This window comes from Sceloporus occidentalis, unplaced genomic scaffold (assembly GCF_023333645.1).
Source record: "Sceloporus occidentalis isolate IW3139 unplaced genomic scaffold, rSceOcc1.0.p SCAF_6, whole genome shotgun sequence".
Lineage (NCBI taxonomy): Eukaryota > Metazoa > Chordata > Lepidosauria > Squamata > Phrynosomatidae > Sceloporus > Sceloporus occidentalis.
In genome coordinates, this window is record NW_028316986.1 from 117693441 (window position 1) to 117715298 (window position 21858).

Below are 21858 nucleotides of genomic sequence, written 5' to 3' on the forward strand. Positions count from 1 at the left end.
GATCAGCTAAAGCACCTACATGGATGTCTGTAATGAAAGACAAGTTTAGCCAGGTTGTATGGACTCAAGGGATGAGGAGGCTTGCAGTTTTGGCAGGCCGAGCCTTAGAGTTTGGTGAACCTGTACTTCTGGTTGGAGACACAGGGTAAATTACTTTCTGTTATCCCTATCTTTTTCCGAACTGGGCCTTGGCATGTAGGGCAAAATATACTTAGCTAGAATATAACTGACTGTATACATTTTAATTATACAGGTGTGGCAAAACTACAATTTGCCAGATATTTGCTGCTTTGGCAAATCAGAAACTGTATTCTGTGAACTGCCACTTGCATATGGAGACCTCTGACTTCCTGGGAGGACTGCGGCCAGTCAGGCAGAGCTCAGTGGACAAGGTCAGTTAGCAGTAAGGTGTCTGGCATGATGGAGAGCTTTTTTAAAAATCAAAATATATGTGCTTTGTTGTTGTTTTTTACCCTCCCCTTCTTTCACACAGGAAGAGCTTGACAGTTCTAGGCTGTTTGAATGGCATGATGGAGCCCTTGTTTTAGCCATGAGAGAGGATGGCTTTTTTCTCATGGATGAGGTTTCATTAGCAGATGATTCTGTTCTGGAAAGACTTAACAGGTATGTTGTTGAAGGCCTATTAGAGCTCTAAGATCTTCTAGAGAGGCACTCTCTCTGTCCCACCATCTTCTTAGGTTTGTTTGCTGGGAACAAGGGAGAGGGCCTTTTTTTGGAACTATTACTAGATTTTGGAACTCCATTCCCCAAGAAGGCCAGGATGGCTCCTTCCTCCTCCTCTTGGTTTATTTATGTAGTGCCATCCATGTACATGGTGCTTTTCAAATAGTTATAGAATAAAACATTTAGAGCTATTCAGTAATATAAAATACTCAAATACAATGGGGAAAAACCCATACATAAAGAGACATAATGCAAAATAAAACAAAATAAACAGTACAGATAATCAACTATACTAAAGGTATAAAGCATTAATGCTCCTTCAGCTGGCAAGTTAAAACATTTTTGTGCCATCAGGCTTTCAGAAACTGTATCTGATGGGCTTTTAATGCTGTTTTTATGGTTTGCGTGTACTGTTTTTTAAAATGAATTTTAATGTTTTTAGCTGAATAAATGAATAGTTTTTAAATAACATTTACTATATATACTCATATATAAGTCTAGAAATTTTAGTCAAAAATGACCCAAAAAACCCGGAGCCAGCTTACCTATGGGTCAGTGTAAGTACACTCATCCCTCCATATTTGTGGCTTTGATATTTGCGGATTTGATTATTCATGGATTTGATTAACATGTTCTCTCTAGAAATATCTAGGTCCTCCAGTGCAACTCTGTGTTCAACTTTAACTAAACGTTGCACTGAACAACCTAGAGATTCCTAGAGAGAATACTCTACTAAGCATTTGTAGCTCCTCCAGCGCAGTTCTGTGGTCAGTGTCTGTCGGACGTTGGCCACAGATTTGCACTGGAGAACCTAGAGGTGTCCCCACAGGTAAAAACATGGCATGTTTGTTATTTGTGGTTTTTCCATATTCACAGGCGTCTTTGTGCCCTTAACCCTAGTGAATATGGAGGGACAAGTGTACTGTACTTTAACTCTGATAAAAAAGGGAACCATCCCCTGGTGAAAGGCAAGAGTGTAATCTGTCCTGGAAGCATTGACCCCCTTCTACGCTCTCATCCATCTAGCCTTTAGTGTGAACAGAAACAGTAACCTGTATATCTGCGGGAATTATGTAAATTCTTTGGCATTGTTTTCCTTTGCTTCATCCTTTAGATCTTTTGTTACCTTCACCTAAATTTTACCCTTGACTTATTCACGGGTCATATCAAAATCCATAATTTTGGATCCAAAATCTATCCTTGATTTATACCCGAGTTTAACTTACAGTCAAGCATATACGGTATATTTTTACATTTATTGAAATTTTTGAAATACGTTGTTAGTCACCTTGAGTCTTATTATTGACAGAAAGACAGTATATAAAATAATAATAAAGGAAAGCAGGGCAAGTTTTGGTTTAGTTTGGTTTATTAGTCAAAAATACAATTACTTCCAGCTTCTGATTGTTGTGGATGTGTGTGCGCACCTTCAAGTTGCTTGTCAATTTATAGTGACCCCATGAATTTCACAGGACTTTCTTTAGCAAGAAATACTCTGAGGTGGTTTTGCCAGTTCCTTCCTCTGAAATATGATCTATAACACCAGATATTCGTTAGCAGTCTCCCATCCAACTACTAACCAGAGCTGGCCCTGCTTAGCTTCCAAGCTAATTACCTAATTACTGATTTACATAACTGTTGATTGTTGGGGTTATCCTAATCAGGCTCTGCTGTTTATATATGTATGTTCGGAAGCAGGATGAAAACATACATTAAATGTTCATTTTTCTTCTAGTGTTCTTGAAAAAGAAAAGACACTGGTGCTAGCAGAAAAAGGTAGTGAGGACAATGAAGTTGAATTGCTAACTGCTGGAAATAAGTTTCGTATTTTAGCCACAATGAATCCCGGTGGTGACTTTGGAAAGAAAGAGGTAATGTCATTCGCCTGGTTTATGATTGTCTTAACGGAATACTGTAATCACATATGTGGTGCTGTAGGTTGGGTGGGAATCATATGGGTCTTCAGATGTTGTTAAACTATGACTCCCAGCATGCCTCACTATAGACTATCCTGTCTGGCGCTGATAGAACTTGCAGATCAACAACATCTGCAGAGTCTCATTGTTCTCACCCTTACTGTAGACCAGGGGTAGGCAACCTTTTTGAGCCAGGGGCCGGGTTGCTGTCCCTCAGACAACTGGTGGGCCAAAGCCAAAAAATAAATAATTAAATAAGGAGGGAGGAGGCCGCTGGCGATTGGCGGTGGACCCACGCTCTCCTTCTCGGCCTCTGAGGCGGCTTCGGGCTCCGCAGAGGCCGAGACGGAGGGAGGAGGCTGCCGGTGGCACCCCCGCGTGCTCCTTGCCAGCCTCTGCGGAGGCTTTGGCCTCCGCAGAGGCCAAGACAGGGAGCAGGCTGCCGGTGGCAGCCCTGCGCACCCCTTCCCGGCCTCTGCGGAGGCGGCAGGGAGGGTGGTGCGGCCGTGCACAGGAGGCGCCACCTTCGCCTCCTCCGCCCCAGGCCTCGCTGCCCTCCTCTGCCTCCGCGTGGCCATGCATGGTGGAGGAGGAGGAGGCCAGCGAGGCCCCGCGGGCGCCTGGAGCAGCGTGGAAGCTGCGGCGGGGGCGGCAGTCGGTGGCAGGACCGGGCTGGGGCTGGTCCCAAGGGCTCAGCGGGCCGGATCTGGCCCGCGGGCCGTAGGTGCCGACCCCTGTTGTAGACTAATTACCTATCCTTTTGCCAGATTAACAATCCATTAATCCAGGGGTAGGTGATGTCTGGGGATCTGGGGCCTATTTTTGCTTTCCCTCAAATCTGGGGAGGCTACACCCATCCCAGCCAGCCTCCCTGTAAAAATGTTGGATCCCAACATGACAAATTGTAGTGCCAGTAACTGTTTAAATGTAATTTTGTTTTCCATCCCAGTCTATTTCACTTCATTGGGGTTTTTTTTTTTCTTTTTGGTAGAAAGTGATCAGAAGGTTACTTTTAATATTTAAAACTTTGGAAGCTCTGATTTTGGCTGTGACAAAAAAAAAGGCTTTATTCTTTAAACAACTTAAGTTGCCTTCTAATGATAAAATAAGCCATTGTTATCTGATGGGTCCCGGAAGCCATACTGTACGTTATGCTGGGTAACACATTGGCCATGATGATCTGCTCTAATTCAGATTGGTTATTTTCCTGTTGTAGCAGCTGATTTGACTTAACATATTGCCTTGACATATTGTCTCTTAAAGGTCATTCATCTTCCTCTCTTGTAAAAAATCCATTAGGTTTAATGAATAAGAAGGGTTCTTAAATGCTCCTTTGAGTGGTATCTATAATTGCAATTCTGTTTTCTTTCCTGCAGCTGTCACCTGCGCTGCGTAATAGATTCACAGAAATATGGTGTCCACAGAGTAACAGCCGAGAGGATTTAATACATATTGTAAAGCATAACCTTCATCCTGGACTGTCCCTGGCCAGAACAAATGAGAAAGGTAAATCTCATGGATATGTGTTTAACATGTCTGTGATTAATAATATAATAATAATAAAGAAGAATCCGGGCGGGTTACAACAATAAAATACATCAATTACAATAGAGTTAAAAATCAAACCCTAGACCTACCGCCTCCCCATACCCAGTACTAAAACAGAATTAAACAATAATACTATAAAAAACATTAAAAGCATTTTAAAAAGGCAGAAACATAGGCGGGGAAGAATAGACAAATGAGGGGACAATATCTCTGTATCTGGGGAGGGTAACTAAGTTGGAAAGGCCTGCCGGAAGAGATCCGTCTTGAGTGCTTTCTTAAAAGCTGTCAGAGTGGAAATTACTACCTTCTTTTTTAATAGTTAAAATTCCAATATCAATCAAAACTATGAAGAGTGTGCCAGAGATCTCATTTGCTCTCCTGTTTGCTAGGGATCATTTGTTTATAATTCCTCCTCATCAGGAATACTAATGATAAACTAGTATTTATGGCTAGGGAATCAATAACAACAGAGTAGAAGTCATTGCCATGTCTCTCACAAGCCTGTCCAAATTAGGTTCCATGGCAGAGGGGATGATGATGATGGAAAGGTTTTTTTTATGTGAAAAGCAGGTGCTGATATGGAAGTTAGGTCTCTGTCAAGAGGAGAGCATTAACTGGGAAAGGAAAAAGAGGATTTTAAAATGAACTACATGTAATTCATTCGAGGGGAAGGATTTTCATGATACATTGGATCTGCTGACTTAATAAAATAATAATAAACTGTTTATTTGTATCCCGCTTTTCCTTTGCAGATCAAAGCGGGTTACAGCAAGTACAGTAATGTACAAAATTTTACAAACAGTATGCAGACATAAAAACACCAACAATGCAATAAACAGGTTAAAAACAAGCTAAAAAAATTACAGAATTAAAACACAACAGTGGCTAGCATAAAGTGCAGGTGCAACAATACATCGGGGAGAGACCAGATGTTACATTGTCTGGGAGAAAGCCTGTTGGAAGAGGAAGGTTTTTAACCTCTTTCTAAAAGAGTCAAGGGAGGTAATCGAGCGGAGCTCACCGGGAAGGGAGTTCCAGAGCTGCGGGGCCGAGCTGGAAAATGTCCTTTGAGCAGTCGCAGAGTATTTCATAGCTGGAACTCTCAACAATTGCTTCCTGGCTGACCTGAGAGTGCAGGGCGGATTATATGGGGAGAGGCGGTCCTCCAAGTACCCTGGGCCCAAGCCATTTAGGGCTTTATAGGTAATAACCAACACCTTGTATTGGGCCCGGAAGCGAATAGGCAGCCAGTGAAGATCTTGTAGAACAGGTGTTCTATGGCGGGACCTGGGACATCCTGGGACTTGAATGTGTTGAACTACAGAGACAGCCAGTGCTAGTCTAATAGCAATTGTAGATGCCCCCTAGTGTTTGTGAGGTTCTTAACTATAATGTCAAAGGTGCTGGTGGGAATCTAATAACTGAATTTGCACCACTTTTTTGTCGACTTCATCCAGAAGGAAGACTTTTTGCCAGCCTTGACTTTGGTCTGGGAGGCTCTGATCTCTCAGCTGAAGCAGGCAGGATTCTTGTGAGCTTGATCAAGGGATTCCTACTGAAGCATTAATTAAGTTTAAATTTGTTTAAAGGGCCTATAGATCATTTTCCTCCCACCAGTCCTGAATTTTTTGTGAGTCATGACATACGATCCCTGGAAATCTGGAAGAGACCAGTTTTAACTTTTTTCTTTTAAAACAAAACAAAACAAGTTTTCTAAAAAAATAATGCTAAAAGAAGGTGTGGAGTTCTACTCTTAGGCTTGGAGGTGAATCATGCCTTCTGGAGGCACAAGCTCCCCCCCCCCCCCCATTTTTTAAACATAAAATTACTGTGGGTGTCAGGAAAATGGTCTTTGGTTTGGTTTGACTATCCCCCTCCCTAACTGCTTTAGTTAATTTCTCTTTCCCAACAACTGCAGCCCAGGAGGTTAGAAAGAATGTTATAGCTAGTTTATCAATAGATGTTTTAAGTCTCCAGAAAAGATGTAATATCCAAAGTGATTTTTACAAAATTGCTAAAGCGTTTTCAAAGTCAGTGAAGTAGTTTGTCACTACAGTTTTTGCAACCTCTGCCTTGGAACTGACGTCATTCACTCTACTGGGCACCTTCCCTGTTTGCCTCTCCTGAGTACAGTTTCTTTCTCAAAAAGCTTCTGTTCTTATAAGTCAACTTCACACCTAGACCCTTGGAGTCTCAGATGAGTGAAGGATGGAAAAAGAGCAAGATAGTAGTGATAGCAGTCTTTGCCTCTTGGTTGTTTTTCCCACATCAGGCTACGTTTGCTTAAAGGTCAGCTTTGAGCCAAAGTTAAGTGATTGCAGACTCTTGAGTGTGAAAATATACAGTAGGCCCTTGATATACGCGGGAGATTCATTCCAGCCCCCCCTCCCCCACATATATCAAAATCCACTTATGCTCAAGTCCTGTAGAAATCAATGTGATTTTAGGCTGCATTGATAGAAGTATAGTGTCTAGATCAAGGGAAGTAATAGTGCAACTCTGTTCTGCTCTGGTCAGGCCCCACCTGGAATATTATGTCCAGTTCTGGGCACCACATTTAAAAAGGAAACTGAGAGCGTGTCCAAAGGAGGGCGACTAAAATGGTGAAGGGTCTGGAAACCATACCCTATGAGGAACGCCTTAGGGAGCTGGGGATGTTTAGCCTGGAGAAGAGAAGGTTAAGAGGTGATATGATAGCCTTGTTTAAATACCTGAAGGGATGTCATATTGAGGAGGGAGCAAGCTTGTTTTCTTCTGCTCCAGAGACTAGGACTCGGAGCAATGGATACAAGCTACAGGAAAAGAAATTCCACCTCAACATTAGGAGGAACTTCCTGACAGTAAGGGCTGTTCGACAGTGGAACAAACTCCCTTGGAGTGTGGTGGAGTCTCCTTCCTTAGAGGTCTTTAAACAGAGACTGGATGGCCAACTGTTGGGGATGCTTTGATTGAGATTTCCTGCATGGCAGGGGGTTGGACTGGATGGCCCTTGCAGTCTCTTCCAACTCTATGATTCTATGAGGACAATCACACTTTGCCCCCTCCCCTTCCCCCTGCCCCTCCCCACTGCCAGCCTTGCCGTTCTCACTGAGGCAGGCAGCCCGGGGGGGTACTTCTTCCTCCTCCTCTGCTCTTCCTCCTCCTCTTCCCTCCTTTTCTTCCTCTTCCTCCTGCTCCTCTTCCCCTCTCTTCCTCCTCCTTTTTCTTTCTCCTCTTGCCGTTTCCTCCGCACCTGCAGCCAAAGAGGAAGAAGAGCAGAGAGGAAGAGGAGGAAGAGGACGGAAAAGGAGGAGGAAGAGCATAGAAGGAGGAAGGAAAGAAGGAAGGAAGGAAAAGGGGGACAAGCGGCGGCAGCATGACAGAGAAGGGAAGAGGGGGAGGAGGAAGAAGGTGCCTGTTTTTCCCAAAGGTTCCTTTCTCCTCCAATGGGCACCTCTGTTGGAACAGCCGCAGCCCTATCCTCAAATAGCAGAGATGCCCGTTGGAGGAGAAAGGAGCCTTTGGGAAGAATAGGCACCTTCTTCCTCCTTCTCTTCCCCCCCCCCCGTCACGCCGCCGCCGCTTGTCCTCCTTTTCCTTCCTTCCTTCCTTCCTTCCTTCCTTCCTTCCTTCCTCCTCTTTCTCTTCTCTGCTCTTCCTCCTTCTCCCTCATTCTCCTCGTTCCCACCGTGTCTGTTCTTCCCAAAGGCTCCTTTCCCCTCCAACAGGCACCTCTGCTGTTTGGGTTTGGGGCTGTGGTTGTGTTCCAGCAGAGGTGTCTGTTGGAGGAGAAAGGAGCATTTGGGGAAAACAGACACGGTGGAGGGGAGGTGCCTGGATCCTGCAGGCGCTGCTCACCTTCCTGGTCCTTTCCTGTGCTTCTGCTGGCTTCCTGAAGCCCCCTGCGCCTTCTGCCCTTTGGCTTCCTGGGGTCACTCCCAGCCTACTGCACCTCCTCTGCCTTCTTCCTCCTCCTCCTCCTCCTCCCGCTCTATTGTGCTGCCGCCGCTTGTCATCCTTTTCCTTCCTTCCTTCCTCCTCCTTTTCCTCTTCTACTCTTCCTCGTTCTCCTTTTCCTTCATTCTCCTTCTCATCCCTGCCACTTCCTCCTCCTCATCCCTGCCACTTCCTCCTCCTCTGCCAATGCCACGCACACACCCACCCACTTGGGCTTGCCATCCGCATATGCTTAAGTCAGCGGATGGCAAGTCTGCCCACATATATGGAGGGTGGACTGTACATATCATGAATTTGCAGGTTAAAAACATACTTTAGTCCAGTTCCTATATCTTGTGGAATTTTTAAAGTATTCAGTCATTCCTATTTTTTGGACAAGCACTTAAATATTTAAAGACATTCATGAGTTTTATCATATTTCTCTAGCAAAGCCAGTATACACAGGCCTCTATAGTCCTTAAAAAGTCTTTGTTATAGAACAGTGTATTTTTAAAAGCACTTACAAAGGTGGCTGCCATTATATTTTCTGTTTCTCTTTTTTTTCTCTTCTTCATCCTCTCTTCCACTGTTAGGGGTAGATGTAGCAGAACTCATGATGGATTTCATAGAGTGGCTGACTAATCAGGAATTTGGACGTCAGCGTATTCTCAGTATCCGGGACATTTTGTCATGGGTGAACTTCATGAATGCTATGGCACAAGACAGACTATCCAATGCTTCTGATGAACACCAGCTTCTTAATATCTCTCCAGTGACTGCCTTTGTCCATGCTGCATGTCTGGTATATATAGATGGAATAGGCTCAGGTAAATCTTGATGTTTTCCTGTAGCAAGTAACCACTTGTGTCATGTTTAGTGAACTGAGTGGATTAAAGATGAGGTTCATAAAACAGGTCCCATTTGACAAAAAACTGTACCTGCACTACTGCCATTGAAATTTCAATATTTTTAAATGTATTTATTTGCAACCTAGGCACAATGTCCTGTTTCACTGGCTCAGCTGCTTTGGCTCGTGAAAAATGTCTGGAGTATTTGTGTACAAAACTCTCCCAAATTGTGCACCTTACTGAAGACCAGAGGAATGAACTGAAAATTTACGATCTGGAGAAGGAAATGGTTTGGACAGAGAACTACGTAGGAATCCATCCATTTTATATTCCTAGAGGCAAGAAACTTTTTTTCTCTTCCACAATTTGAATGAAGATGATTTCAAAGTGGCATATATGAATGATTAAATGATACTATTCAGTCATATGGAAAAATAATGTGGTATAACCTTATATGGAAAAATAATGTGGTATAGCCTTGCCATGTTTTTTCTGCCAAGATACTGACAACAAATTGGAGAATGATATGTTAAATTTTGTAAAAAGACACAAATAGAAAGATAACGTCAAAAAGGCATTTAGCCTAGCTGACTCTCTGATGTGCTAGTGTTCCACATTTTCCGCCAAAGTGCAGTCTAAAGTTCAAGGTATTGATTTTACCTCTATTTTTTATGCTTGAGTATAAGTGCTGTAGTCTTTAGTCATATTTACAGCATTTCTGCACAACATCAGAGTGCCAACAGGTCTGGGAGAACCCCAGGATTTTCAAAAGTACAAGAACATCTTTGTGGGGAGAACTTGGTAAGGGTAGAAAAATCCCCAGAATGAACCCACTGAGTCCTGAACATATTAAGTGTATGTAGAATACTTGCTGATGGTTGGAGCAGGGTCATAATCCAGGTGGAAGTGAGAATGGAATGAGACATGCCAGGAAAAGGTCTGGCTGACTGGAAGGGAACAGGAGCACTCCATGTTGTACCATTGTGTAGGAGGTCCCACGTGTCTGTCTCTTTTTGGTGTAAAAGAATTGTAGCCATGGTCTTAGTCTATAAACTAATTTTATCCAGTTTCTTTCTCTGTGCTGCAGGCCCTCTTTACCAGAAGAACAATGTCTCGGACTATGCTCTAAATGCAGGAACTACAGCCATGAATGCACAGCGGTTGTTACGGGCCTTGCAGCTCAATAAGCCCATTCTTCTGGAAGGCTCTCCAGGTGTTGGGAAGACCAGTTTAGTTGCAGCCTTGGCAAAAGCTTCAGGAAATTGCCTTGTTCGAATCAATCTGTCTGAACAAACGGTAGGTGGGTTGCTGCAGTCCTAATTAGAGTTTCTGTCCTTCTGAACATAAGATGTTTTACTTTGTGTGTCAAGCATTCTTCTTATGTCTTGAGCTATTGCTATCTGATTAGGAATGGGGAGGATATTGTAAAATGTTAGGGTAATGAGATGTTTATTGTTGCCTAACAGCACTGACAGGAAACATGTTTTGTTCATTTCTCACTGCAAGTGTTTCAGGATATTTGGAGTGACATTGCTTCTTTACCATACTTAAGTTCACAAAACAGCACAAGTAAAACACTTGGGCCTCTGCAGAGCTAATGTTAGAATGAGAGTAATATAACAAAATATTATCCATTATCTCCCCCCCCAACAGTGGAATAGCAAAGCATCCCACCAAGGCTATCCCAGTGGATGGGGGGCTGTCTAGACTCCCCAACTCCAACGATATCATATGAACATTAACAATGAAAGGAACATTAGTACTTATCTGGGAATGTATCACTTTGTTGTTTTACAGAAGGTATGTTAGGACAGGTGTGAGCAGAATCCAGTCACGGGTGTTATGCGATGTCTGCAGGATCAAAACTCCCCCCCCCCCCATCGAATGCCATTTGAGAGGAGGCTATTTCACCATATTACAGTCTCTTCCCCAGGCCAAGCATTTTAGGTCAAGGAATGCCCATTTAAAAAACAAACACACAAACAGAAAGTTAACTGAAAATGATTGGGGTGCATTTGAGGACAAACATTTTTCCCCCCGGAGGGTGCATATGCAGCCTCCAAGGTCTCTGGTGTGTGTGTGTGTGTGTGTGTGTGTGTGGGCAGGTTGGCCCCCTAACTCCTGATAGTTGCCAACTCCTATCTTTGCTCCACCCTTATTAACATTCAATTGACCCCCCCCCCCAATATGGATAGATTTTGTTGTGTGCCTTCAAGTCATTCCCGACTTACAGCAACCCTAAGGCGAACCTGTCACGGGGTTTTCTGGTAAGGGGTTGTTCAGAGGAGATTTGCCATTGCCTTCCCCTGATACTGAGAGCATGTGACTACCCACAGATATTTCTACACCAAAAGTCCACAGACACCAAACACTCTTAAGAAACCACTCTTCTCTCTTTGGTCCAAAACACACTGCAGAAATAATCCAATTTGAGACCACTTTAACTGCCCTGGTTCAGTGCTAGGAAATCCTGGGAATTGTGGTTTGTTGTGGCACCAGAGCTCTCTGACAGAGAATGCTAAGTGTCTCAAAAAACTACAGTTCTTATAATTCCCTAGCATTGAGCCAGAGCAGTTAAAGCAGTCTCAAACTGGATTATTTCTGCAGTGTGTTTTGGACCTTGCTTATATATTCTGGGGTCCCCCTGTCCATTTAATGCTTGCTTACATTATGGAACTGGAAAGGGCTTTCTTTGAGGAGGCAGAATCTAAATGTTAAGCCACATGATCCCTGCCTCTTCAAGAAGAAAACAAAAGGTAGATAATGGCTCATAGAGGTGTTTAAACAGAGGTTGGATGTCCACCTCTTATGAGTATTTTAGCAATGGATTCCTGCACTGGCAGAGGGTTGGACCAAGTGGCACTTCCAACTGTTTTATTCTGTGAAATCAGCCTTCATATTCTTTGTACACCAAGAAGAAATCTTAATGGGAAGAACAAATTGTGTTTAAAAAACAAAGAGAATTAAAAGTAACATTGGATTTCCCAAGAACTCTCCTGCAGGATCACACCTATTAGAATTTAGGAGAGTATAAGGCAGTGATGGTGAACCTATGGCACATGTTCCACAGGTGGCACACGATACCATTTTGCCAGGCACAGGCCAGGGAGAAGGAGGAACAGGCATCCACATGCCCATTCCTCCTCCTCCCTGCTGTTTCCCGGCCTCCGACAGCTGGAAGCCGTAAAATAGCGCTAGGAAGAAGCTGGATGCTGTGAAAAGGGCAGAGGGAGGAGCGACCAGCGCACTAGGGACAGTTGGGGATGTGTTCCCACTTCTCCTCCTCCTCACGTGACTTGCCTGATCACCCAGCTGCCTCCCCAGGGACAACTGGGGGCAGGAAAGGACTAGGAAGAAGATGGGGAATGTGCCCACTCCTCCACCTCCCCATGGGCCCTGCCTGACCCCCAACTGCCTCCCCAGGGTGGGAGGAGGAGGATCAATGGGTGCGCGCCCATGCCCCCTCTTCTTTGACTTCTAGCTGTCTCTCAGAGACAGATGGAGGCTGGGAAAAGGGCGGGGGGAGAAGTCCTACCCCAGAAACCCTCCCTCTGCAGGGCAGATGCCCCACCCCCAGCACACAGTCCCAACTCTGCCCCGCCCCTGGCACATGGACCCAAAAAGATTCTCCATCACCGGTACAGGGGTTCCTTGCAAACACTTCAAAATAAAAAGGTGTATATTTTTTACAGTGTGCCCCTTAAGCTTTATTCATTTTTAAAAAATGCTTCTTTTTTCTCTTTGGATGTGAATGCACTAATTGACTAGAAGAGAAAATATTTTAATTCTTACTACTTTAAAATATACACATTGCATGTGTAGATTATTATTTTCTCTGAAGTGTCTCGGTTTTACATGGATTGAAAACATTGGCTTTTATTTCTTTACAAGGATGTCACAGATTTATTTGGCACAGACCTGCCTGTCGAGGGAGGCAAAGGAGGGGAATTCGCCTGGCGTGATGGTCCCTTGCTTGCAGCGTTGAAAGATGGACACTGGATTGTATTAGATGAAGTAAGTTTAACTTTACGTAATACAACATTTTAGGACCTTTCTTCTGATTCAGCACAAAAGCTATTCCGAAACAGTTACTGCTCCTAGTTGTTCCACTGGCAAGACTGTTCACATTTTCTGTTGTCTTTTCTTTTGGAAAATATTGCTGTTTGAAGCAGAGTAATGATTGGAACTTCTCCATCTTTTGCTTTCTGTTATATAATCTGTTTGGTTTTTGTGTTGTCTGTTTGGAGATGTCCATCTTTATAGTCTTCTCTTTGGTTCTGTGAAAAAGATGTTTGCAATGAATAAGTTGTTGGCCTCACAAAAATCTATCAGACATGTATCTGCTTCGTTTCTTATGCCTAATCCAAATATTCGTACTGCATTTGGTTATTTTTGCTTCCTACGTTGGCATTGCAATCGCTTGATGTCCTGTGTTGGTGTGTTACCAATTTTGTTTTGGACTCCTCCTTTTACCTCTGTGGTTGGTCCATATACTTGCATTATTGTGATATTTATAGGTATTCTGTGGAACCTTATTTGCATGAGTCGTTCTAAAGATGGTAGTGCACATGCTGGTAACCTCAAAGCTGGATTTCTGCTATGTACTATTGTTACCCATGCTGCTCCATATATATTTTGGTATAAATGATAACCCTTAATGACCCCTAGATGAACTCTAATAGCCTGTCCACCATTGCCAGCAAGGCATGAGGACATGTACATACACCCCTGAGGGGCACCCACATCATCATATCTAGAGAGTCGCATAAGAGGATTATCATATGACCAGGAAGAGCAAATGTTTGCCTTGCCTGACGCTCTTACCCCCTCCCCAGGGTCTGTTGTCCGAGCAGCTTAAGACCACTAAGACAATCAGACAGGGACATCCAGGTGAAAAGCAAGTAATTAAACACCTTTGTTCTCACCATCAAGCACCTTTGCCAGAGGCAAGATTTTGCCTATAAATATAATCAGATTTGCCTGTTCACTGGGCCAGTCTGGATTTCAGGGGGAAGCTCTGTCCCCTTGAACCCTGACCTGGCTCCTGGCTCCTGGCTCCTGGCCAGTCATTCCATGGCTGAGCCTCATGCCATCCTCATCATATTCCATCTGGATTCCTGGAGGGAGTCTACATTCTGGTACGTATCACCCCAGTGATGCCTAAAATCCTATTCCATGCTAACCTATGCTTTTCCTGAGCCTTGTATGTGTGTGTGTATGCTAGTGAATTGCATGTGTTTTTCCCCTTATAAATAAATTGGTTATTAATTCTAGAAATCTGTCTCAGCTTCAGTTATTGGGAGGCCCTGGTCTACTCCGTATACATATCGGGAGACGATCTTGGTGGGCTCTTGTAGCCAGCCCCCTCTTGCAATATTTGAGCTAATAACAATAATAATAAAATTCCCCTACGGACCCTTGGCTACAATTTGGTGGAGAAAGCTTGGGCATAGAACTCTCCCCCGAAATCTGGACTTCCCAAACTGATCACTTGGGCTGTCTAGATCTCGGAACGTAGAGAGGACAGGGATTCCAAAGAAGCCGCTGCAGACAGGAATAAATAGGGAGGTGTGTGTGTGTGTTCTTGTGCGCTTGGCCATAAGGGCAAAAGGGCTATCTTGGGTTGGCTGATCCCATTTCATCTCTTTGGTTAGGTGTCCTGCTCATTGGCTCTGGTATGCCATCCAGTGGTGGGCCCTAATCACCCTTGGGCGTGTTTGTCGGAGTAGGCTCCCGACGCCCTATTTTTGTTTTCTCTATCCGTGGGTTGGAAAAAGTTACCAGGCATCCTGAAAACTTTCCCACTCCAGAACCTAAGCTTACAGTTAAAATTTAGTGTAAGGAACCACTACAGCCAAATCCAGGCATTTTGGCTGCAGTGCAAAAAGGAGTCCCAAGGCAAACCTCCAGGTTGAGGCATCCCTCGCATGGAAGAGCCTGTTTTAAAATGGTGAGCCAACGAACCCTTAAGGTCTTGGCATGTTTGGTTTGAAGCCAGTGGGTCTTAACTCCTAGCTTCCCACAGGTGTGTACCTCTTAAAGGTCACAGCCCATCCAGCTAAGTGGTTTTAAAACCCAGAGCTTTCTTTTCTGGTGTGCCTTTTAAGGGACACCCCATCTGGCTGCATTGGTTTTAACCCCAGCCTGTCACCACTAAAGCTACAATATTGTGGGTTGGGAACAGACAGATCCCTTTCCATTGTGTTATCCCAAAACAGCCAGAGGAAAAAAAGGTCCCATAAAACATAACCCAAAAAATCACAGTCACAAATCCCCCTTGAACGGGTGAGGTAGGCAAAGGAGGGAGACGTCCTGGTCCGAAAGCCTAAAACCCGGGGTCAAGGGAGGAACAGGCAGCTCCAAGGAGTGCCATTTGTGGGAACCTCAAGGAGGTCCCAGGAAAAACTCAGGCAGGAGTCTAGCTGGGGGCCAAAGTTTGGGCTGTTAGCCGGGCCACGCCGGAGTGGAGCTACAGCGTCCGAACTCCCCAGTGAAAGTGAGGCAGGGCCAAACTGACTTCTGACCGGGTCTAAACGGAGGACAACCCTTAAGTCGCTCGCTGCAGCAGCGCCGGGCCCTCGCGTGAATTGGGCGGCGTCCCTGACCCAGAGTTACATTTAGGGGTTCTGTGGAGTCCTCAGGGAGGATCCCAGGACAGCAGCTCACTGTAGGACAGAGAGTTGCACCAGGTTTAGGTGGGAAAAGAGGCTCCGGTTCCATAACCTCTCCCCAGCCTAGGATTTAACATGGCCACACACTCAGAAGACGATAATTTGGTCAGGACAGAGCAGCCTCAGGACCGGTTACAAAAATGGATTCTTGGGAAGGGACCTAATCCCTGGAAGGCGGAGGGCTTTCTGACCGAGGATCCCTTTGCGACACTGCTGAGGATATACAACACACACACCAAAAAGACAGGGTTCAAAAGAGTGTCCAAGGCAGAAAAGGACAGGTGGGCATCATGGGGAATCTGGACCCTAGCCCACGAAGCCACTAGGGAATACAAAAAATTGGCAGCAAGGGAGGAGACCAGACAAAAATTGCTAGATGAAGCGGTTGCCCAAATACAGGAAAAGGTGGCCGAAAATGCCTTGCACATCAGGGCTAGGGAGGAAGCAGCTCGACAGTTGGACACTGCCCTAATGGAAAATGAGCTGCTTAAACAACACAACAGAGACCTGGAAGAGAAACTCAAGCAGGCAAAATTGGCGGCCGATTACGTATTGGCCCGCTACTCAAAGGGAGACCCAAAAGCTGACCACACAAAGTGTGAGCAGCGCATCCAGGAGCTTGAGGCCGCCCTAGATCTCAGGCACTCAGTGGTGGCCACTGTGAGCCCCCAGTATTTAAGGACCATAGACTGGGATGAGGAGACCCCACTCCCCACCAAAGCCAAAACACAGCCATGTTATAATTCCCAGTGGGAAGGAAGTGAGCAGGAGGACATAATAACTCCAAATCCTCCCAAAAAAGTCACCGCAGACACACCAGCACCAATAAACCCTGTAAAAACCAGAAGGATGGTAGAAACCAGAGAGACAGAGGAAAACAGGACGGTAACTAAAACAGTGGTCGAAACTGTCTCATGGTCCCTAACAGAAGTAAAAACTATAGCGGACCACCTAGGAAGGCTTGATGCCCACACTGGGGTTCAATGGATGACTAGTGTGTACATATCCTATCCCAAAGCCAAAGGACAGGACCTGACCCAGGTTGCCAGCATGTGTTTAGATCCAGCATACATGGGAGCTTTCGAAGCTGCTGCCATAAATGTTGATCTAAGCAGCGTAGAGATAAGTGAATGGATGTCCAAGGTTGCAGGCATCCTATGGCCAGGAACAATTCTGCGCACCAAATACCAACTAGAAAGACAAGCTCCAGATGAAGCCCCTGACACCTATGTAGCGAGGAAGAAGATGTTAGGAATTCTCTCAGGGGAAATTGGCCTCAATGCAGAGGGCCAGCCCATCCTCGATAACTGCAACTTTATTGCTGAAGTGTATGAGGGTTTACATGTGTCCGCCAAAACCTATCTGGGACCGGCGGCACTAAAATTACACACTTCCACGTGGGCCCAATTCATGGAAAATATCTGTGCAGTCTCAGAGATGTTCTGGAGCACAAAGGCAGAAAGGGACTTGAATGCAGGATCTGGCAGGCCCCCCAGGGCAGGAAGGAAAAGGGGAGGAAGAGATGGAGAACCAGTTCATACAGTCACCTATCACAACACGGGTCCCCACTTCCAGCCAGTGCAGAAAGAAACCAGGAGGTTTGGGATAAACAACCCCAGGAACCAGCCCAAAAGAACAGAACCCCTCAGACAATCACTTCGGGAAATGCGAAACAACATCTGGAGACAGCTCAGAGAGTTGGGGTTTAGCAAACAAGAGTTAGATCATAGGCCCAATGCAGAATTGATGGATCTCTTAGACAAATCCATAAGCAGGCAGTACAAAGGAAAAGCCTTTCCAAGTTTCCAAAATTCCATGAACTCCCCCAGTAGTATGGAGAGAAAAATTACAGAATTGATAGCCCAAGTCAACCTCCTCAAGGAGGAAAGTTCCACTTTGGCAGCCAGGTTCCAAGAACAGAAAGGTCCCCCTTTCTCCTGGGAAAAATGCCCCAAGACTTGGAAACCTTTCCAGCCAAGCATGCCAGGAAAAGGAAACCCTAGAGGTCATTCATCCCATCCCCGCGGTCCAAATTGGAATGGCACTGGGAGATGTGTCCCCCCAAGAAGACTCAGCCCAGTTTCTTGACCGAGAGGTGAGCCACACTGTCTCAGCCTCGGTTCCCCTGTCCCCCACCGCATGGCAAGGAAGAAAGGCCCCAGAAAATAGCTTTTGAAAGGGAATCTTAGAGACTGCCCTTTGAGAAGCATAGCACTCTGCAGGCCCTCCAGGCATGTGCAGAGAACTTTGGTAAATGTTGAGATTTTAGAAAACAGGGAGTTTTCTTTTTCTCTCCTTTAAGCCTAGCTTGCATAATGCCACAGCCACATGGAAAATTTGGCTGCTAGAAGCCAAGAAAACCGAATCATGGGCAAAGGAAGTTGCAAAGCCCATCATCCTGGTTAGCTTAGAACTCAAATTCAGTTAATGGCAAATTGCCTTTGTTTCCCCTTTTGTGATTTACACCACTCAGGGTGTGAGTGGAGGGTTTGTCAACAAGGGAAACATGGTTTATCTCTGTAAAGTTTGCAACACCATTTTGCGAAGGCTTGGAGGGAAAAGACTACCCTCCCCCTCTTCTTTTCCTGCTTTGCAAATTAGAGATTGATAAATGCCTCATTGTTTTCTTCTGCTGACACTCTGCATGTGCTCAGATGCAATGCAGAACAGAAAGCTCAGAGCTGCAGACTCAGGTTGTTTGCAGCACCCCCTGTTCCATGGAACTAGCCCATTCCCCATTGTGTTTGTCCTTTAGAGGTCTCTTTTTGAGTTTCTTGGTATAGCTTGGTATAGTTAGGATTGTCATTTCCATGTGTTTTGAGGTTGTGAGATATTCTTGTTGTGTTAGTATTAGTGTTCTGATTCTACTTTTGGCAAGAGCCCACCATCTGTCTTTTCTTTAGTGTAGGTTTATGCTGTTATGATTTTGTCTTTTGGATAAAGGCATGTAGTTTATCATATTGTGCCCCTCCAGTTCTTAGGAACACATGGTTTGGATCCAGAGTGGGTCCCTGCTGCCATGTGCTGGGGGCTGCATAGGTTTTAAGCTGTAGTTTCCTGTTTCAGTTTTTTCTGCTCTCTTTACATGCTCAGAGGCCTCCTGCCGCCCAACACCCCCATCTTCTCTTTTGTTATTCTTGCATTGCTCAAGAGATCTACTCCTTTGTCTTGTCTTCAGTAATCAGTGCTGTGTGTAAAGTTTTTGTAGACCTTCTGCTCAGCCAAACACTTTTCTTTTGCTCGTGTAAGCCTGATGTGGTCATCTTCCATGAGTCTTGTCCTACATCCTCCTTCCCGAGAGTAGGACTCAACAGAGTTAAGCCCCAAACCAAAGTTTTGGTCTTTTCCTCAGGCGTTTTTAGCTGATTTGGTGTGCCTTTCTTCAGCTCCCCCTCTTCTACAACATGCTCTTAGACTGTAATTTGGATGTTACTTGGGTAAACTATAGATCTCTTCTGTAATTATGGAAAATGTAAAGGGACAGGACTTTCTAGTTTTTTTCTCTTGACCCAAATCTGCTACTTTTGTTGTTTTGGTTGTGATAAGAGAACATAGCCTTTTGTGAAATAAATCTGGTACTTAGGTATTTGAAAAACTAGACTTTCCATAGTCAGGCTGCTCGATCAGGAAAAGGGAGCCCCATTTGTCTCCCTTGCCTTAATTTGCATAGGCTTGGCTGGCACAGCAGGGTCAGACATTGTAAAGTTGTTCTTGTTTGTTTGTTTGTTTGCCGACTGCCTGGGATTCAGGAGTCTGAAGGCAACTTCCTCTTTGTCTAAAGTCTGTATTATGGGTAGGGATTTTTCTGTTAAGTAGTTATAAAGAGCCTCAGTTCAGCATAGTATATCTGTGAAAAATGTCTTAGCTGCTGACTCTCAACCAAGGTATTTCCATACATGAATTGGTATTTGTGTTTGTTTAATTGTTTGAGATTTGGGAGTGTGAAGGAACTCCCTCCACTCTGTCTATTTTCAGAGCCTTGGAATTCATAGATGAGCCTCACTGGCTAAGCAGTCTACCTTTCTTGTCCTCCACAATGTATGTAGGACAGCACATCCACTGTTTAATTTGAGGCGTGTTCATACCATTTTGGTCTCACAAGTGCCTCCTGTTGCTTCTGCTTTTCTCTTTACATGCTCAGAGACTATGCACTCTAAGCATGCTCAGGAATCCTCTTCTTTTCTCCTAAGAATTGGGAAGGATAGAGTTCTCATAGGTGCTCTGTTCTTTGCTGTGAGTGTTGCCAATGATGCCACACAGCGCCTCCTAAAGGTTTTGCTTTGCTCTCTGCACATGATCAGAGACTAGGATCATGCTGCAAATATACCCAGTTTTTGTTGAACTTTGCCTATGCTCAGAGAACTGAGTGATTTCTTCCACAAGGAGGTGGCGTATTTTTATGTGTGTCGTTTTGTTTTCATTTTGTTTTGCAACTTTGAGACTGAGTGAAAGTCACACTCTCTCAGCACAAACCTTAGCTGTGCCTTCTCATTATTGTTCTTGTTTTTGTTTTATTTTTTGCTGTTAGCCCTATGCATTTACTGCAATACCTTTGTTTTGGATTCCACATTTTTGGCTATCAGAGTTTTGGTCTTTTGATTGGTCTTTTAAGGCTGCTTCCCATACAGTATTTTGGTAACAGCAGGCCTAGTGGTCAAATCGCCTGGCTGCATGAATTTGGAGTTATTTTCTAGTCACATTACTTTCCAGTGATACAGTTGTTGTTGTTTTTGCTTTTCTTTTGCCTTTTCCATTTTTGCCGGTCAGCAAGCCCAATGGTTAGAATTTTTGCCAAAGCTAAAACTTCCTCCACGACTGCTCCAGTTTATTTTCATTTTTTTTTAGGAATGTTTCTAAAATGCACCCATGGCTAGACTCTTGTTCACATGGTGCAAGTACACCCAGGCACTGGGATCCAAAAATGAATAATTTGGCTATTTTGGATGTAGTTTTTGCTAAAAGTTGGACTAAATTTGCACATCTTCACAGCAGCCTTGGTCAAGCCAGAAATTGACCACAACCAAACAGTGCATTGCTTTACAAACCCTTGGTTTTCTTTTATTAATGTTGTGTGTTTCTATACTCTGCATGTGTATGCCAGTCCTATCCCTGGCCTCTATGTACTATCTGTCTGCCTATTTAAGTGCCGAACAGTGGCCTCACTGAACTTCTCTGCCACTGCTTTAAATGTTGACCTCTCCCGCATTCTCAGGATTGGCTCCAGCGGGGAGCCAGGGTAAATTTCCTATCTTTTTCAGTAATTCCCATGGCACATAGATATAATGTGGAGGTCCTATCCTTTTCTTACAAAACTCCTGTAGCAAAGCCAGCCTGGTCTCTGCAGGAGGCCAGGGGGGGGGGAGAGAAGAAACTGTCCTCTTCATCCTCCAAGGCAAGTAAAAAAAATCTTTCTTTTACACTCCTATTTTAAAGCTGACCCGCTCTGTCGGGAGCAAGGGGGGGGGAGGAGTCTGTCTTCCTTCACCCCCACTGCATGTAAAATTCTATCCTGTCCTTGCTCTGTTCTCCTATATCCTCATGGGGAAGGTAAGCCCCAATATCCTTTCCAAAAGCTGGACCAGACCCCACAGATGTCATCCCATCGATGCCATGATACAGGACTCTCCAAGCTGTTTCCCAGCCTTCGTGATGTTCCCTGCTCCAGGGTTGAGACTATTTTGCCTGCATCCTTCCTGTGATGTCCTCCATCCCCTGCTGCCATGGACATCCTCCAAAGGATCATTCAAGACACAACCGGTGTCCTCGCACCTCTGCTCCTGTTCCAAATGGTCCTCCATGGCCCTACCTACATTCAGATGCCTTTCTTATTGCTGTCTGTACAGATGACAAGCTCCACAGACCTATCGCTGTTAGCTTTCATCACTGTTTTCCATAAGCTCATTGCCTGCATTCAAGTGTTCCACATGTGGAACTACTCGCCACTGGACTTAAACTGCCATCTCATGGACATTAGCCCACTTCACTATGACAAATGCCCGCATACAAGAACTATGGCTCATCCTCTCGCCAGATGGACATTGGCTGCAAAGAAACTGTTTACAAGACAGCTATACCTTATGCCCGCATTCTCATATCCATACTGAGCCATCTGGCTCCCGCTGGACAAAACCTAACATGGACTCTGTCATCCCATATACAAACCACCAACTGTTTGGACTCATGTCACATTCATTTGCTCTTTTCAGTCATTGGACTCATTTCCACTGGTTGTTGCTTTTTCATACTATATATTGATTGTCTATTGCTTTTCTCTTG

The 21858-nt window shown here is 44.7% G+C and overlaps 1 protein-coding gene across 2 annotated transcripts in view; it reads left to right on the plus strand.

Moving 5' to 3' along the window:
• Positions 1 to 21858, plus strand: part of MDN1 (midasin AAA ATPase 1) — a 173294-nt gene that overhangs the window by 43268 nt on the left and 108168 nt on the right. For both annotated transcript variants that reach the window (XM_089530729.1, XM_089530730.1), the window contains exons 29-37: positions 7 to 145; positions 254 to 392; positions 494 to 624; positions 2420 to 2555; positions 3977 to 4106; positions 8657 to 8890; positions 9058 to 9249; positions 9999 to 10207; positions 12803 to 12925. In XM_089530729.1, the coding sequence (XP_089386855.1) occupies positions 7 to 145; positions 254 to 392; positions 494 to 624; positions 2420 to 2555; positions 3977 to 4106; positions 8657 to 8890; positions 9058 to 9249; positions 9999 to 10207; positions 12803 to 12925 (1433 nt within the window). The remainder of the gene's footprint in view (positions 1 to 6; positions 146 to 253; positions 393 to 493; positions 625 to 2419; positions 2556 to 3976; positions 4107 to 8656; positions 8891 to 9057; positions 9250 to 9998; positions 10208 to 12802; positions 12926 to 21858) is intronic.